This window comes from Coenobita brevimanus, chromosome 41 (assembly GCF_032717465.1).
Source record: "Coenobita brevimanus isolate Jiangsu-jjx chromosome 41, ASM3271746v2, whole genome shotgun sequence".
Taxonomy (NCBI): Eukaryota; Metazoa; Arthropoda; class Malacostraca; order Decapoda; family Coenobitidae; genus Coenobita; species Coenobita brevimanus.
Window position 1 is genome coordinate 15,218,903 of NC_136994.1, and position 19,963 is coordinate 15,238,865.

Below are 19,963 nucleotides of genomic sequence, written 5' to 3' on the forward strand. Positions count from 1 at the left end.
AATATTGATCACCATCTTAATAATCAGGCAGCTTTAAATGAAACAGCTTTAAACTAGGAGTAACTGTGCCAGCATAGCTCTCTCCCTGGAAATAGCTTGTGGAAATATCATTTGGAAGTGGTAGGTGGTGGCGACCATCATCCACTCACTTGATGTAGTGCTGCCTACTTCTTCCTTAGCATTTATCAATCTTTTTCTGTGCCTGCCCTCCTCTCTTCCTATTTCTCCCATCTTTTCTGTCACTACTTATTGCTTTTCTTTCCATTACAGGTGGCTTTACATTGAGTGACAAGCCAAATGGTTTCCTGTAAGCCAAGAAACCATTTACAACGCTGGGTGGTAACCATATAACCAAACCATACGTGCTTCCTACGCGTCAAGTGGGTTGGTGGAGGGTTAGTGCCCCTCCCTGTAAAACAAATAACTCAGAGTCAAATGGCCACCCCGTATGGGATTATGGCGTCTGGCAATAGATATAGATAGATAGAAGTACCTTGCCCTGTTGCTTAGTAAGCAGGGGTTCATTTCCTGAGAAGAATAACTTGAGATCATGTAATGCACAGAGCTGTGTGTTATTAAAGATCACACTGTAGTAGAAATGCGAGGTTGTGTTTTGAGTGAAGAGCAGCTTGTGGAATTACATGATCCTTAAATTTCCCATCATGTCTGTATGACAACATGGAAGTTAAGGATCATTGTGATGTTGATGGGGATGTACTGGGAAGTGTTAAAAGTACCTTAAGATGGTTTGGTCATATGGAGAGAGTGGAGAATGAGATACGAGGAGAGTGTACATGAATGAGGTGGAGGAAGAGAGGGGGAGGGGGAGAATGAGGAGATGTAGGGATGGAGTGGAGAGGTATGTGAATGAGGGTGGTATGAGTTGGAGAGAGGGGAGCCTGATGGTGGAGAACAGAGTGAAATGGAGGCACCTGGTGTATGGTCACCCCTGTGGAATTAAGGCACAGATAAGTTAATAGATTTGGTCAGTATATATATGTATACAGTATATATACAGTATAAATATATATAAATATACAGTGCTCGTCAGAAGTATAGAGCGCCCTGCGTCCCTCCTGAGAAACAAACCTTTCAACATTGAAAAAACATATAAATAATGCATTTTATTTACCTTTAGTGCTTCGTAGGGTAGCCTTTACGTTTCTTCACGGACCTGAGACGTCTTGGAAGTGAAAGGGCGAGGCTCCTGAGGTGCTGGAGGGGTATTTTGTCCCAGGAGTCACGAATAGCGGCTTCCAACTTAGGCAGAGAGCTCACGTCTTTCCCTTGGAGACTCTTCTTTACGAGGTACCAGAGGTTTTCAATGGGGTTGAGGTCTGGGCTATTTCCTGGCCAGTCTGTCATGAATGATACCTCGCAGTCACGAAGCCAATTGGTGACCGATTTGGCCTTGTGAGCAGGTGCACCGTCCTGCTGAAACACTCGTGCACCTGTTAGCTCGAAGGAGTCTGGTAAATGATCACACAGAAGCTCCAGGTAAACATCCTGATTCACTCTGATGTTCTTGGGAAGTACAACAAGCTTCCCCAAACCCTTCCCTGAGAAACAACCCCATACCATGAGTGAATCAGGATGTTTAACTGTGCTTTCTACATACCGTGGGTCAAGTGGATCACTACCTTTGCGTCGATACACACGTGCTCCTCTGTTACAGGTAACACTAAACGTTGCCTCATCAGACCACAACACTGACAACCATTGCTCCTCACCCCAGATTAGATATTTATTAGCAAAGGCAAGCCTACGAATTCTCTGGCTCTTGGTGAGAAGAGGCTTTTTCACAGGCCTGTGACTTGTGTAACCAAGCTCATGCACCCTACGAGACACTGTTCTCACTGACACCTCACCAAACACTTCCGGGTTGCTCTCCTTAATTTTCCTTGCACTCACACGAGGATTAAACTCCACTGCACGTTTTAAAACATTAACAGACCTTGGGGAAGTTTTCCTAGGCCTACCAGACCGCGGTTTCTTTGTGGGAACTGCACCACTGTTTTCCTCCCGAAACCGCGCACACCAACGACGCACTGTCGATCGTGCCACACCAACCAAATCACTAATTTCCTTTGTTTGGTGGCCTGCCTCCTTTAGAGCAATGATCTGGGATATGATTTCACTCGATAGTTCACGGGTAGGTGCCATAACAAAGTTGTGAAGGCCAGAACACTGCGGGACACTCGGTAAAAAATGGCGCAATTTGAGAGGGACACTCGGCGGAGTTCCTCTCTCTCAGGCAGCCCGTGGGCGACTGAGGCGGGAACCAACCAGCGCGTCGGAAGGCCCCAGGCTACCGTGACGTCATGCTCGGAGCTCAAACTTGTGGCTCAATTCTTACCCCCCAGAATGGGTGATTCTTTTTGGGCCATAAGTATTGCGCGCCTGGCGGACAACGCTGAATACTTCTGACGAGTACTGTATACTGAGGTGGTTTGGCCATATGGAGAGGATGGAGGGTGAAAGACTGACAAAGAGAGTGTATGTGAGTGAGGTGGAGGGGGGAAGAGGGAGGGGGAGGCCGAGGATGAGATGGAGGGATGGGGTGGAGAGGTATATGAGAGAGGGGGGTGTGAGTTGGGAACAGGGCAGTTAAATGGCGGGGGACAGGGCGACTTGGAGGCAATTTGTTTGTGGCCACCCCAAACGGGATTGAGGCGTCTGGCAATAGATAGATAGATATACTGTTATGTCCCAGTCCTCACACTGCCACAGGCTCCAACAGCAGTAGCACAGTACAGGAAGGACATTGCCCAGTGAGTTTTTCTTCCTATGGTCAGCCTTTAGGTGTGCAGTACACAAGATCAGCTGAGGCGAAAATAAACACTGGCTTCTTAAAGTTCACTGTCTTTATTTTCCAAGTAATTCCACTTAAAGCTTTCCAACTTCACTGTTCTCACAAGCACTGGAGCTCTACACACTTTACTAACTGCTATTACACTTAATGCTGAACAACACTTCACAGTTATTACACTTAATGCATGACACTTCATTGTTTTCTCAAGTACCAGTGATATACAAACTTCAATAACCCATCACTGTTTGCCACTGTTTTCACAAGTACCAAAAATATACAGTCTTCACTGACACTGCACTTCACTCAAACTGACTTGACACCCGACTCACACTGAACTGAAACCCGACTAAACTTGTAATAATCTCTACCCCATCTTATATAAGCTTGCATTACTCTCGAAACTTCGTGTTTACTCTCGACGGGCAACAGTTGCCAACTCAGAAACAGCCCAAAACATGTCAGTGTTGTCTTACATTACATGACACTCTATATCATTTACCATATGAACTTAAATTACATAATTGAACAAGCAGCCACTTAAATAAAACATTATAAAGAAAAAAAGCATAAAAATAAATGAATGTTTAACTTACGAAATAGCTGCGCTCACAAACAACAGGCAAACTGGCAACTCTGATGACTCGTACCCAAACTTATGGTACGAGAACCGTCTCGAAGGTATGAAACTACCTAACTGGCAAATCTCCCTTCATAACAATGCATTATATATATATATATATATATATATATATACAGTACTCGTCAGAAGTATTCAGCGTTGTCCGCCGGGCGCGCAATACTTATGGCCCAAAAAGAATCACCCATTTTTGGGGGTAAGAATTGAGCCACAAGTTTGAGCTCCGAGCATGACGTCACGGTAGCCTGAGGCCTTCCGACACGCTGGTTGGTTCCCGCCTCAGTCGCCCACGGGCTGCCTGAGAGAGAGGAACTCCGCCGAGTGTCCCTCTCAAATTGCGCCATTTTTTACCGAGTGTCCCGCAGTGTTTTGGCCTTTAAAACTTTGTTATGGCACCTACCCGTGAACTATCGAGTGAAATCATATCCCAGATCATTGCTCTAAAGGAGGCAGGCCACCAGACAAAGGAAATTAGTGAATTGGTTGGTGTGGCACGATCGACAGTGCGTCGTTGGTGTGCACGGTTTCGGGAGGAAAACAGTGGTGAAGTTCCCACAAAGAAACCGAGGTCTGGTAGGCCTAGGAAAACTTCCCCAAGGTCTGTTAATGTTTTAAAACGTGCAGTGGAGTTTAATCCTCGTGTGAGTGCAAGGAAAATTAAGGAGAGCAACCCAGAAGTGTTTGGTGAGGTGTCAGTGAGAACAGTGTCTCGTAGGGTGCATGAGCTTGGTTACACAAGTCACAGGCCTGTGAAAAAGCCTCTTCTCTCTAGCAGCCAGAGAATTCGTAGGCTTGCCTTTGCTAATAAATATCTAAACTGGGGTGAGGAGCAATGGTTGTCAGTGTTGTGGTCTGATGAGGCAACGTTTAGTGTTACCTGTAACAGAGGAGCACGCAAAGGTAGTGACCCACTTGACCCACGGTATGTAGAAAGCACAGTTAAACATCCTGATTCACTCATGGTATGGGGTTGTTTCTCAGGGAAGGGTTTGGGGAAGCTTGTTGTACTTCACAAACCTCAGAGTGAATCAGGATGTTTACCTGGAGCTTCTGTGTGATCATTTACCAGACTCCTTCGAGCTAACAGGTGCACGAGTGTTTCAGCAGGATGGTGCACCTGCTCACAAGGCCAAATCGGTCACCAATTGGCTTCGTGACTGTGAGGTATCATTCATGACAGACTGGCCAGGAAATAGCCCAGACCTCAACCCGATTGAAAACCTCTGGTACCTCGTAAAGAAGAGTCTCCAAGGGAAGGACGTGAGCTCTCTGCCTAAGCTGGAAGCCGCCATTCGTGACTCCTGGGACAAAATACCGCTCCAGCACCTCAGGAGCCTCGCCCTTTCACTTCCAAGACGTCTCAGGTCCGTGAAGAAACGTAAAGGCTACCCTACGAAGCACTAAAGGTAAATAAAATCATTATTTATATGTTTTTTCAATGTTGAAAGGTTTGTTTCTCAGGAGGGACGCAGGGCGCTCCATACTTCTGACGAGCACTGTATATATATATATATATATATATATATATATAAATAATCCCTCTAATATCCGAACGGCCAATATCCGAACATCCCCACTAACCGGACATAATCATCCCGGGATCCAATATTCCCAAAATGAGCCAAAAACTGCAAAAAAATAAAAAAAATCTGACTTTTTTCCCTCCCGTAATTTGAAATTACCGTGTGGCGCTGAGCAGCTGTTACACCATGGTCCCTTCACCCCTTCCTTCCTCCCCCTCCCCCCTTCCCTGTCAGGGTTGCCATTTGGTATTTTTTGTTACCAAGTGTGGGCCAATTTGGTAATGAAAAATTTGTTTGGTAATGAATCAGAATAATGCATTACCAAATGGATTTTTCACATGTATGAGGATACACAGGATGGAGATGGTGGATTGTTTGCTCTCTCTGATTAATCTGCTACTCTACATAGCTTGAAAATATTCAACATGGTGTTAATTATAAGGAGAGTGATTACATGTATTTCCACTTGTATATATAATTAGTGAAGAATTAATGCTAGCTTTACGAATTTGGTAATGAAAAGTTAAATTTGGTAATGAAAGTTGAGGAGATTGGTAATGTGGCCATTGCGATCTGGCAACCCTGTTACCCCGCCATCATCAACAGTCACAGCCAAACTCCGATCGAGAGCAGATGATTATAGCAGTGCAAGCCACAGGTGCTTGTTTTTTGTGAATAAACAGTGAATAAACTGCAATACCTCGCCACTAGAACACACGGGAATTTACAGTGTTGTGCAGTGTTAAGAAATTAGAATTTAGAGTGCAGAGGATTAACTGTGGACTGCAAACTGGCGGTTCAAACCAGTCCAGGAGCAAGGGACTTGTAATTACCCAGAATGTTTAATATTGTCTAAACTCACCTCTAAAACCTCATTTTATGGGTCTTTTGCATTTATTTCAGTCTTTTTTGTCCCTTATTGGTGTGATTTGGGTCTTAAATAGGTGCAATGCATGTCCAGAGGGAGTTGTATAGGTATTTTTCTGAGTTAGGGTCCATAAGTACAAGTCCAGGAGGCTGGGGCCCAATATCCGGACAGGATCACTATCCGGACATGCCTTTGGCCCTATTACGTCAGATATTGCATATATATATATATATATATATATATACAGTAGAAGTCCGAATTTTTGGCATCTATGGGACCAGGCAAGTGCCGAAATATCAAAATTGCCGAATTATCGAAAACCCTACCCACTCAGTACCTTATATGTTTCGGTGAACACTATCATCATTACTCACATCATTACAAATGTGTTTGGAGAGGGTACTGTATACTGTTTGATACTGTACAATACTGTAATGAATACAGTACTATACATGAATATGAAAAATAAAGAAATTAGTGAACATACTGTATATAAATGTAATGGTACAGTAGGCCTACAAGTTCACATGCACTTACCTAAACTTATAGTAGGTTCCTTATTTACATATGTACAATAGAAGAGGTTGATTGGAGTCTGCTACTGCTGGAAGAAGTCCCCAGCAGTAGAGGGTCCTGCAACAGGCTCTAAGGACTCTTCTCCCTGTTGCTGCGGCAGTAGAGCTTGAGGTTCAGAGACTGCTGTTGGTGATGGAGAGGAGGGAGCAGAGGAGCTTACGTTAAACTCATCCATAATCTGTTTCCTACTCATGCCAGCCTCTAATTTTTTCAACAGCTCAATTTTCCGAGCAATAGTCAACATCTTATGTGTACGCTTCTTGCTAACACCAGTTAACTTTCCACACGTGGAGGCCATTTTCAAAGCACGCAGAAGATGTTTATACTGTTCACAACACACGGCTGGTCCACTCAGGTGTTACAAAGCTCCTGTCTGATGTTACGGTGCTTACAGCACACTCGAATAGTAATTTCAGAGGTATTTCGGTACGAAGTTCACAAAGCACACAGAAGAATCAAGAGAAGTTGGCAGCAGCACGGCAACAACTCGGAAGAATGGCGGAAGAATGGCGAAACAGATTCTCTTTCCCATGCTAGACTCACTACATGTTTGTCCTCTCTTTATGCTATAGGAGAAAGAGCTAGCCTCTGAGCTTCATGGCAGTGGTAGACTCATTCCATCACTTTCACTATCTCACTCACTAAGGCGGGTAAAGGCGGGTAGCTAGCTGGCGAGCCTCATGGAGAATTTCAAGACTGACGAAAAAAATCGGAGAATCTGCCGAACGATCGGAGATTTTAGTAAATGGGACTATTTCTCAAAACTGCCGAAGTGTCAGATTTGCCGGGGATTTGGATGCCGAAATATTGGACTTTTACTGTATATATTATCTGTCTATATTTATATTTATTTACATTTGCAGGTGCTGATAAAGGGGATCCACCTAGTAAGCCTTATGGGCAACAAGGGTACATTTGCCAAGCGTCTGGAGCAACAGGTGACGGACAGTGAGCTGCTCTATAACGTGGTCTACCTCATATTCTGCGTCCTTGGCCTCTCTGTACACCCCTTCTGTTACTCCATCCTGGTCAGTACTGTATATATATATATATATATATATATATATATATATATATATGTATATAGTATTATGGTTTGTAGTTGGTAGTAAATATCAAGGAATTTTGTCTGGTCTAGGGATATGGATCTACTGTACAATACTGCAAACCTGATTCACTCCGATCATTTGTACCTATTTCCCAGGAATGGGAAGTTTCCTCATGGCTATATATAGTTTTATCAGGTAAGTAAACCCAGGAAAATATCCAAGTTTTAATTTACCAGAATATTACATAACTTTACATATTATACAAAAACCAACCAATTAAATACCCCCCCCTATTGTGGTAGGTGGGGGCACTCACCATCCACTCACTCGATGCAGTGCTGCTGTTGGGTGTCTGCCCTTTCCTCTCCTCCATCCTTCTTTCCTTCCATCCTCTTCTGTCTTCCTTTACTTCATTCTTTCCTTGTCCTTCTGCCTGTGGGTAACTTTACACTTCCTCTTCTGTCTTTCTTTCCTTCATTCTTTCCTCTTCCTTCTGGCTGTGGGTGATTCTACACTGAGTGACAAGCCAAATGGTTTCCTGTACACCAGGAAACCATTTACTACACTGGGTGGTAACCATGTAACCAAATTTTGGCGCCTGGTCGTTTAGTGAGTAATTATTGCGCTCCAATCGGATTGAGCCAGTAAAAGTTTATATCCAAGGGGTGGTTGGGGTTGATTGCTCACATAATGCCACTCAGGGATGAGTGAGGCTGGTCACTCTCATCTTAAATATTGGGACCAACTGCCTAGCCCTGGGCTCCTACGCTCCTCATGGGGCAGTGTAGGATTGGATGATGGATGGATGGATTAAATACCCCCTAAAGTTTTACAAAAACAAAAGTGAAATGAATCACAGTTTGATATGAAACCCACACCAATGGATAGTGTTAACCTGTCGACATGAACGTTCATCACATAATATACATACCCATATGGTGGTCCAGATAGAACCTCACATGCTGTAAACAGCACAGAGTCATTCCCAATCTCTCCATACACTATACACATTACACATTATACCTCAGGGTAATCACAACTAAAGGGTTGTGTAGAGTCAGGACAGCGACCTGACCAGGCCAGAGATCACTGATCAACTGCCCCCAGCAGGATTCCTGCCTAATGTATACCCCAGCTCCAGCTTCATAGACATGGTATTTAAGCTTTGGATCCATCTAGACATCCAGATTGAAGCAATGGAAATGTTGTTCAGCTTTCATCTGAACTGTCTCAGACGTCTGTGAGGTGTCTGAATGATTTCATTGGAGAAAAACCAAAACAGTAACATGGAGGACAGCAACAGCCATCAAAGTTTTTATATATACAGTATGTATGTGTGTGTGTGTGTATATAAACAGTATATATATATATATATATATATATATATACACGCACACACACATATATATGTGTGTGTGTGTGTGTGTAGTATATCATATCTGTCAGTCTATCTGTCTATCTATCTATCTATATATGTGTGTGTGTGTGTGTGTGTATAGCATATATATACACAGTACCCTCGCGTCCAGTACGGTATTTTTGTCAGACAGTACTGCTGTACTGGACTAAATCCATACGGGACACACAACAGACCTTATGGGAAAAATGAATAATGTCAGACAAGCCTTGAAAAGCTCCCCCCTGAATTCAACTTAACTACATTTTGACACAACTAAGATTTTATTAACCTTGAAGGGGAGTGATGATGGGCTTGAGGGGGAAGGGGGAGGGGTATCCGAGGCTGTAGGAAGGCTTACTGACCCCCTGAAGGAGGGCCTTCAGGATCCTGAGGAGGCCTCTCTCCCTCAACATCCCCCATAAATCCCTCAAAGTCACGCACTGACATTGTCGTCTTCGTCGTTAGGGGAAAGTGCAATACAGTATTGTAATGTGACTGACACACGACACGAGTCACGAGGAAAGTGTATTGGACTGGCACTACAGTACTAGGGAAACGTTCCTCTGTGTTTGCCATCTTCCCGCACCTGGGCGGGTAATAGTACTGGATGCAAAACGTCAGTATTAGAGAAGAACTCTTCGGATTTGGCCCACTTTGCGCGGCCGATCCATACTAGCCCAACAAATCCGTACTACAGTAATGAATTATTTTATTTTTTTGCCGACCGTACTGGACGAGAATAGTACTGGACAAATACGTACTGGATGTGAGGGTTCTGTATATATATATATCCAGCCATCCATCCATCATCCAATCCTACGTTGCCCCATGAGGAGCATAGGATCCCAGGGCTAGGCAGTTGGTCCTGACATTTAAGATGAGAGTGACCAGCCTCACTCATCCCTGAGTGGCATTATGTGAGCAATAAACCCCAACCATCCCTTGGATATAAACCTTCACAGGCTCAGTCCGACAGGAGCATAATAATTACCCACTAAACTACCAGGTACCAAAATTTGGTTATATGGTTACCACCTAGCATACTAAATGGTTTCCTAGTGTACAGGAAACCATTTGGCTTGTCACTCAGTGTAGAGTCACCCACAGGCAGAAGGAAGAGGAAAGAATGAAGAAAAGAATGACGGAATAGGGAGTGTAAAGTCACCCGTAGGCAGAAGAACGAGGAAAGACTGAAGGAAAGAAAGACAGAAGAGGATGGAAGGAAAGAAGGATGGAGGAGAGGAAAGGGCAGACACCCAAGAGCATCACTACATCGAGTGAGTGGATGGTGAGCGCCCCCACCTACCACAATATATATATATATATATATATATAAATCTATGATAGTTGTTAGTCCCATTTTCTCATCACCCCATCTTTATAATTTTTGTTGCTTTGGAGCATACTGTATTCTTTAGATGGGTATTGATAGTTCCTTTTCCATTCTTTTCTATTAAAACTTGCCTTCATACACAGAACTCTCACATAAGTTTAGAACCTCTATATAATTGTCTGGGATACATCAGTTGAAAATCCTGTACTCTGTCACCTTAGAAAAGAGAAAAATTCCATCACCCTAAGAACACTTTTTTATTTCATTAGTTCTCCTTCTAGTGTGTTTTTCTTCTGTCTTGTTTTCTGAAGCCTACCTCACCCAATACTTATGAAGGAAAATGGGGTGGGGATGATGATAATGATGATGATAATGATGACCTGTTATATAGTCATCATACAGGAGCCTTTTGGAAACTGGTTGGGTTAGATGTAGACCTCATTATCCTCTTCACTGCTAGAGTCGTCCTAAAATTGAGTGAAACTAGTAGGTGCGAGTATATTGAAATAGAAAAATAGGTACCGGTATGACATTGGATTAAAAAGTTTATCCCTTCATTCCTTAGATGTATATTAATATTTTAATTTTTTTACTTCCTTATGATTTTATTTAATTTTAGAAGGATGTGCAGCAGTGAAGAGGTCAATTTAGGCAATACCTAATCCATTCAGTTTGAAAAGTCACTGAAACTGAATAGAGCTGAGTGAAGATATTAGAAATAAAAGAAAAAATTATGGCACCTGGTGGTTTACTGTAGTGGGCAATTAAGGCGCTCCAGTTGGATTGAGCCGGTGCAGGTTTATATCCAAGGAGTGGTTGGGGTTTATTACTCATGTAATGCCACTCAGGGTTGAGTGAGGCTGGTCACTCATCTTAAATGTCAGGACCAATTTGCCTAGCCCCAGGCCCCTATGCTCCTCATGGGGCAACACTGGGTAAGATGTTGAATTACAAAAAATAATAACTAATCATATTGAAGAGGTTAGAGACCCTGCCTAAGTTAAGTAAAATGAATAGATGCAACCCTAATTAGAATAAAAAGCAGGTATGTCATTGGAATGCATGGGTTAATTGTCACTTTCTTTCAGATGCTTAAAGAATAAAAACTGTACCCAATTTGCTCTTACTTAGTCTAAAATTGTCATCTCTCCGTCTTGAATGCCAAGTTGTAGCAACAGATTAACACTAGAATGTGATGCCAGTCATGAAGAAGTGATATGGAAAGGATGTAGTCCCACAGTGTTGCCTTGTTCTACCATTGAGGTATGTGAAATAAACTGTAAAGAACATGCCAAGTTAAAGGACTATAGCTATGTGATTGAGTGAAGGTTTTAATGGATACACCGTTGCAGCTGTTTGATGTGGTGTACCGGGAAGAAACACTACTCAACGTGATCCGCTCAGTAACACGCAACGGTTGGTCCATCATTTTGACCGCTGCCCTGGCACTCATCCTAGTCTATATGTTCTCCATCATCGGCTACATGTTCTTCAAAAATGATTTCGTGGTTGATGTCACAGATAATGACATTGACTGGGGTGAGTAGCAGTACAATTGTCTGGGGGTACAAAGGGAGTCTGTGCTGGAAAGGGATATATTCACTTAATAGTTTGACCGCCTGGTTATACAAATGTCCCTCATCTTCCTGTCTGTCTCCTGAAAGGACAATGATTGACTGTAGGAAAAGTGTAGCTTCAGCCTGCAGTTATCCAGATTTGTGTTGTGATAAGCCTGGAATGTAGTGCACAGTATGCAGCAAAACTCCTTCATCTTTCATGGACATAGACAGTCAGCCTCATGAATCCACAGTACAACCAGCACTGATAACCTTATTTTGCCACAAATCATTGTCATCATTGTTGTTTGCTTTGGATTCACAAGACTAATTTTCAGCGCCCTTGGAGAAAAAAAAGGCAGGAGAGATGATAGGCCATTTGTTGTCAGCAGTGTATGTAGAACTTCAAAAATGACTTTGTAGCTTAAGTTGTAGCTGGAGTAGAGCCTTTTAGAATGAAACAAGTATGTATTTGACTATCACATTATTTTCATTGGTCCGCCAACTGAATTTCATCACCAAAATGACTGCTTCATTTTTAGGAACTGGGGTTAGGCTTGGTATAATTGAAGGTTTGCCGTAGAATGATATCTGAACCAGGCATCATCAGGAGTTAATCATTCTTAAGCACTTGCCAGATATTGTTGGGATGATGGGTAATAATACTTGAAGTAAATGAGAGTCCGTGCTTCAACTTTGATATGTTGTATTTATGACTGAAGTGTTGATTGTGTCTAGTGACCCATGTAATAGCAGTCTCTTGGGGTTGATGAGATATAACCACATCAGAACTGATCTAAGTATTATGACATGTTCAGTAAGAAAAAAAAAGTAGTTATTACTTCTAAAATAATTTTAAAACGTTCTGTTCATCTTAATTATAATATCCTGTACAGCATAGTGTCTCACATTATCTCAAAATAGTTTCTTTGGCCACCATACTGGGATTAAGGCATATAGATACAGCAGTTATAAACATGATCTGACTTGCATCTTTTTTATCAGACACCATCCAGAAGCACATCAACGAGCGTGTGGAGCGATACGTAAAGATGAGCCTGTCTGGGGGCGATGATGAGGGTGGCAGCAGGGCGGGTGGCGTGATTGGTGGTTTGGGGGTGGTGAAGGAGGGAGCCTGTGAGCTTGGTATGGACTGCACCAATGATGTGCCTGAGGCTGACCTTACTGATGGTAGGTTGTAGAGAGAGAGAGAAATTTCTCCTTATACATTATTTTGTTCTCCATATTTTACAGTAATTATAATCACTAATTAGCATTCCTTTCCCCTTAGCAGATAATCCTCAAAAGTGCTTAGTTCTGTAGACATTGGTTCTCTATAATCATCGTGTGATTGTGTTGAGAGAGAAGGTGATTTACAGAGTGCTGTGGCAGAGAAAGAATTTAGGAAGGGAAGAGGTTGTGTGGATCAGATATTCATTCTTAGATCTTTAGTGGAAAAGTTTCTAGAGAAGGGAAAGAAGTTGTATGTGGCCTTCATGGATTTGGAGAAAGCATATCACAGGGTGGATAGACAAGGATTGTGGAAAGTATTAAGAATGTATCGAGTAGGTGGGAAGTTACTGAATGCTGTGAAGAGTATGTATGAGGGTGCTGAGGCTGCAATGTATGTGGATAGTGAACTGAGTGAATCTTTATGTTTGAAGGTTGGATTGAAACAAGGTTGTGTTATATCTCCATGGTTGTTCAGTCTGTATATTGATGGGGTTATAAAAGAGACACAAGGTAGGGCAGTGGATGTTGAAGCGGCCCTAGTGAGAGAGGGCTGTGTTTGGAAACTCCGTGTACTGTTGTTTGCAGATGATACTGTGTTGTTAAATGAAGCCAAAGGGGAGCTGAGAGTCTTGGTGGATGAGTTTAGGAGAGTGTGTAAGAATCAGAATCTAAAGGTGAATGTAGGGAAGAGTAAAGTTGTGGTCTTCGAGAGAAGTGAAGTCAGTGAATGTACAGTGAGGTTGGATGAGGAGGAAATGGAAAATGTGAGTGCGTTTAAGTACTTAGGTAATGTGATGTGTAAGGATGGATGTTTAGAGGGTGAAGTGCTTGAAAGGGTGCAACAGGGCAGAAAGGTTGCTGTTTCCTTGAAAGCTGTGATAAGAAACAGGGAAGTGAGCATGGAAGTGAAAAAGCTACTACATGATAGTATTGTGATACCAACTCTAATGTATGGAAATGAAGCTTGGACCTTGTTGGAGGGACACAAGAGTGAGAGCAGCAGAAATGAGTTATTTGAGAGGAGCCTGTGTAGTCACATGGAGAGACAGACTGACATATGAGGAAGTGAAGGAGCATCGTGGTGTGGATGTGGATGTGATAGGAAGCATTAGGAGAAACACATTGAGGTGGTTTGGCCATGTGGAGAGGATGGAGAGTGAGAGACTGATGAGGAGAGTGTATGTGAGTGAGGTGGAGGGGGGGAGATGGAGGAGGAGGCCAAGGATGAGATGGAGTAAAGAGGTATGCGAGAGAGGGGGGCGTGAGCTGGGAGCAGGTGCAGTGAAATGGTGGGAGGCAGGGCGACGTGGAGTCGATTTGTTCGTGGCCACCCCTTACAGGATCAGTGCGTCTGGCAATAGATAGATAGATATTCACAGGACCAGTGCCTACTCTCTCATTCATGTCCCCCATTACAAACACTTTATAACTCCTGGACAACAAACCAATAAAATAAAATAAAAATTCTGTTTAATTTTCTCTTTTTATTCCTTCTTTTGAACATGAAAACAGTCTGAGCAAAATTATAGCACACCATATCCACTATCCCCCTTCCAGGATATTACCAAATGAAAAAAAATAAATGATTACTCTTTATTAATGACAACATAATCAAGAAGACTTGTTGTGGCAATGTTAAAAAAATATATTAAAACCAAAATGAGTCCATCAGCTGGTGTATACAGACACCTCCCAGCTGCCATTTTTGTCATGTCCAGTTACTGATTTATGTAGTCTTATCTTTGCCTCTCTTAATTTTTAGTTACCATGCATTATCTACTTTTATTTTGGCTTGTCACCAAGTACAGTATAGTTATTTTCAGTGACATATGGGCTAGATAATTCAATTTTTTTTATTCATGCCCTCTTGAAAGCAACCATTATCCACTAGGTTAGGATCATTCATCATGGTTCATGTCCAATAGCACATTAATACAATGTATCCTGGTACTTCGACAACTGTCCACTCATTGTCTTTATTACACTCACTTTCAAAGTCATATTGCCCATAAATAATACAATGTGCCATAAATAATGCTGCAGTTCACATACTGTTTTGGCACAGGCCAGGGTGGGACTGAAGCATCCTAATTTCTAACTGAAAGGATACACAGAATGCACGCAACTGGTACATGCACAATCATTCGCTTAATTAGCTTCACATTTAACTCATTTTTATTGTTTCTGTTTTGTGTGCAATATATGACACTGCTTTTCACATGTTTTTGTAGGGCTAGAGTGTCACCGCCTGCATCCTTGAGCCATGTGAAACCTTTTCCTTGTCCAAGCGAACAGCTGATGCAATACATGCCTTTAATGATGCAGCTCATGTTATACAGTATTTTTGTCTTTACTTAATTATTAATTTTGAATGGCAAAATTTCAATGTAAATATGAATAACATAAGAGTGTGACTTGAGTCAATTTCTATTTTTTATAATGTACATCTGAATTATGGCAAAAAGAGCCTGCTCAGCACGGATAATGGCCAAAATATCTTTTTCAGATGATCTTTATGACAACTCATGTTTATACTGTATTTTGATTGGTGGCTGTAATTTTTTGGTCCTACATAGCCAGACTGTGTTTACAGAGAGAAACCAAGTGGTCCTAGATGTGTTTCAAATCCCAAACTCCAGCCTCAACCCATAAAAAATTGCAACTTGGTAGATATTTGATGTGACAGTGAAAATCAAGTTGTCTAAATTTAATCATACAAAATTTGAGAACCTACTGTACAGTTACTCCTTTGCCTTCAAACTGAATTGGTTCTGAAAATTGTTTCATAAGTGGAAAAGTTTGTAAGTCAAAATTCACTGTCATCTGAGATCAAATATGTACTGCATGTATTGTTAGTGAAACTTTGGAACACAGGTAGAAACTAAAATACAGTATCTGTACTGTTGTTTTACCAAATCTTTAAAGTGTATTTGATCATTAGGACAGTATCATTTTCTGTTAATAGTACTAATAATACTCAAAATAAATATATAGATATCATTGAAAAAGTAGCATACAGTAGTTAATGTTTCTAAAAAGTAGGGAAGTAGGTGAACTTGTGTATTTGTCAACAGTGGTGGAGAGCATCACAAAGGAGGTGATGGCAGAGGTGGAGGACGCTAAGGAGGAAGCATGCTCAACCCTGCTCATGTGTATAGTGACCACCCTCAACCACGGCCTGCGTAGTGGTGGTGGCATTGGCGACATCCTTAGGGCACCATCAAATAAGGTAAAGTTTGAGTAATGGTAGTATTAATAGTATTGTGGTAGTAGTAGTACAGTAGATGCAACCCCAGGCTTATCTCAGACCTGAACTTGGTAGCCTGCAAGCTGAAGTTGCCCCCTTCCTGCAGTTCACCATCCTCTTTTCAGGGGCTAGGGAGGGAACTGAGGGACGTAAGCATAACTGGGCTGAGTTTTTGAATTATATCCATGCCACCACAGGAAGGTGTCCCTCTCCAGCACCAAAAACTGAGTAGTCACAGCATGTAAGGACAGGGGAGGGGAAACAGAGATGGGGTGGAAGGAGAGAGGGAGAGGGGGGGGGGAACAGAGATGGGGTGTTAGGAGAGAGAGAGAGAGAGTGAGGGGAGGGAGGGGGACAGAGATGATGTGGAAGGAGAGAGAGAGTGTTGAGTTGAGTTAATGAAGGCTATATGTAATTCTTGAGTTTGAAAAATTAAGCTGAATGAAAGCATCTAAAGACACCAGCAACAGAGTAAATACTGTCGTACATATATTAATGAAGTGTTTAAAACTTTATCCTCATAAAAAAGGGGTTTATTTCATTTGACAATACTATTTGGCATGACCTGAACTAACCTGGCATCACTTTCACTTTGCAGGAGAACTTGTTTGCTGCACGTGTTGTGTATGACCTGCTGTTCTTCTTCGTGGTCATCATTATCGTCCTCAACCTCATCTTTGGTGTCATCATTGACACCTTTGCCGATCTCAGGAGCGAGAAGCAGAACTCTGAGGAGATACTTAAGAACTCTTGCTTCATTTGTGGTTAATATTTTTTATATCTGTATCTCCACATACGTATCTTTATTTCTTTCCATTCTGCCATGTAAAATGCTGCCAGGGATGTACAGGAGTGTCATACCTCTAAGATGATTAGAACTACCATAGCTTATCCCTAGGCCCTCTTCAGTCAGCAAGGCTGCAAATGATAATGAGGAATTAGCTGTTTTCATTGGATTTCAGACAATTATTAAAATTATCACAGTCTGGTAGTCTTGTTACCTAACTAGGAAAACAGATTGTGGGATTGGGACCAAAGTACAGTATGTAGTTTCTCTGAGCCTGCATATACTCTTAATAATTACTATTCTTGACATCCACGACAATTCTGCATTACACATTTAGAAAATCAAGCAGTGGGGTTTGTATGAAGTGACAGGATTATTTAGTTGATGTAGAGGTGCTAATGGCTGTTGCTGAAGTGGTTGGAAGGTTGGCAATACTGATGATCATAAATGGAAGGTTGTTTGTAGGACATAATTAGATGTTATTAGGATTTTTTCTTTTTTTTTGCTAAAGGAGCCCTACATGTCTATAATTCCACTATCTTGTTTAATACTATCACTACAGCTGTCATTTATATATCTCACATGAGATCATGAACTGCTTATACAGAGAAGTGTGTTGGATTTATAGCATGTTTATTCAAACCTGATAGAAATCCTTAACATCTTTCAGCACAGTGAAGGGTTGATTTGAGAAATAACTAAGATCACTTATTCCTACCTCATAACTAAGCCATATTGAGTTTTGGGCAGCCACAACTTTCTTCTGAGTGACAGCACATAGAGTCAAAGTCCAAACTGAGACTCATGTTGTTACAAATCTTCTTACACATCTGAAATGTCTTTTTCCAACAGCTTCTGGCAACTGTTAGGAAGTACTTAGCTGGTTTTTGCACTTAGTTTAGCTTTCACTCCATAGAAAACATCAGTTGTACCTTGACCAACCCCAATATGGTGATTTCTTAGAGGTTCCCCCCCCTGTTTTTTTAAGCATCTTACAGGTAATATTCACGTTGTGAGATTGGCCCAGATGTGTTAGTGGAAACAGACCAATTGTTGATCCACTCAGCTGTACGAGATAAGGAAAACCATAATCTTAGTGTAGTCATGGTTCCTGGTACAACTGGTATGACCCCAAGCCTTCCCATCCACAGGGCTGACTCGTTCCAGTTTTGACAACAAGGCGGTGAACTTTGAGGACCACATAAAGCGTGAACACAACATGTGGCATTACCTCTTCTTCTACGTCCAGGTCAACGTTAAGGACCCCACCGAGTTCACTGGTCCTGAGAGTTATGTGTACACTCTTGTTAAAGTGAGTCAAGTTGAGGTTACAGATGGTGGTGAGTTGAAGTAACGTGAGGTAGAAACAGTAGTGAGTTAAGGTAAAGTGAGGTGAGTTAGAGATGTTAGTGAGTTGAGTTGAGTTAGAGCTACTAGTGAGTTGAGTTGAGTTAGAGCTACTAGTGAGTTGAGTTGAGTTAGAGCTACTAGTGAGTTGAGTTGAGTTAGAGCTACTAGTGAGTTGAGTTGAGTTAGAGCTACTAGTGAGTTGAGTTGAGTTAGAGCTACTAGTGAGTTGAGTTACGTGAGTTAGAGATGGCATTGAGTTGAGATGGGTGAGTTAGAGGTGGTACTGAGCTGAGGTGGGTTTGAGATAGTGGTGAGTTGTGTTGAGTTGATACTAATTAGCATTGTGGTCAGTGAGGGAACATCTTTACACTGCCATAAGTTGCTGTACCTCTGCTTTGTTTGAAGGTGAGGTAAGAAATTGCCCCCAAATCCTCATAGAAATTGGATTGAACTGTACTGAACATGTGATGCAGGAGTAATGGTATGCTTCTTTATTTACTAGGCTGCTGCTACCATCTTTGAGGTCCTAGTTCCAGTGAGGGATATGATAAGGTGGAAGATTTCTTTCAAATAAGTTCTTACATGTAGGTGTTCTTATTGTTGTGGTGCCAGTCCAGGCTTATCTTTATGTGAACGTGATGGACCGCAGGCTGAGTAATTTGTCCTTCTGTGGTCTACCATCCTCCTTCTGGAGGATAAGAATGGAGTTTGTGGATGTTTGTATAGCCAAGCAGTAAAGCTACCCACTTATATCAGTGCCACCACTTCAAGGTTCCCCCCTCTAGGAGGAGACCATAAGTAGTAGGCTAGTTTTGTACAATAAGGGAACCTTATCTGTTATTGAGCCTGATATGTCTGTGCAGGAAAAGGACCTGAACTGGTTCCCAAGGATGCGGGCAATGTCACTGAGCATTGGAGAGACGGAGGGTGAGCTGAATGAGGTACGGATGCTGAACTCCAAACTAGATCGCACCCAGGCCCTTGTGGACAGTCTTGTTCTCCAGTTGACAGAGCTCAAGGATGAGGTGAGTAGCCACGATCTGGACATAGGTGAATGATAATAGGTAGTTGATGGACATTGTTTATTTTTTTTTGTTTTAAGTGTACAGGACGCCCTTAAAATTCAGTTTCATGTGTTTACGGGATTATGGGATTACAATTGCAGCTTTTCCTCCATGAATTAAAAGTTGTTTGGTACCATTATCATCTGCACAGTTGACTAATGTAACTGTGACACTGGTACCCCCACAGATGACAAAACAGCAGAAGTATCGCAACAGACGGGGGATCCTGGGCTCCACCAGTACCTACAACCCTCATGCATTCCAGGCAGGGGGACCTGTGGATGTTGGCCAGCAATTTCAGTAATACCACATCTGAAACATGTATTTATTAACTCCTTCAGTACCATCATGAACTCTTACTCTTATTTTTGTTATTGTAAATTTTCATCATGAGTATCATTTTAAATGTTCATTTTTGCTTTTAAGTCCACAGAAGAGTTAACCACAAAAAAACTTTCTCTATGTTACCCTGTCCTCTGCCATTAGGCAGCCTTCCCTCCAGCACATGCCGCTCTTATTTATATACTTC

The 19,963-nt window shown here is 42.0% G+C and overlaps 1 protein-coding gene across 1 annotated transcript in view; it reads left to right on the forward strand.

The window, feature by feature from the left end:
* Itpr (Inositol 1,4,5,-trisphosphate receptor) overlaps positions 1 to 19,759 on the forward strand; it is a 365,063-nt gene extending 345,304 nt beyond the window's left edge. The window contains exons 50-58 of the mRNA XM_080270492.1: positions 7,280 to 7,444; positions 11,550 to 11,736; positions 12,759 to 12,833; positions 12,888 to 12,944; positions 16,061 to 16,215; positions 16,832 to 16,997; positions 18,172 to 18,332; positions 19,234 to 19,395; positions 19,622 to 19,759. Of these exons, the coding sequence (XP_080126618.1) occupies positions 7,280 to 7,444; positions 11,550 to 11,736; positions 12,759 to 12,833; positions 12,888 to 12,944; positions 16,061 to 16,215; positions 16,832 to 16,997; positions 18,172 to 18,332; positions 19,234 to 19,395; positions 19,622 to 19,738 (1,245 nt within the window). The 3' untranslated portion in view covers positions 19,739 to 19,759. The remainder of the gene's footprint in view (positions 1 to 7,279; positions 7,445 to 11,549; positions 11,737 to 12,758; positions 12,834 to 12,887; positions 12,945 to 16,060; positions 16,216 to 16,831; positions 16,998 to 18,171; positions 18,333 to 19,233; positions 19,396 to 19,621) is intronic.
* The last annotated feature ends 204 nt before the right edge of the window (positions 19,760 to 19,963 follow it).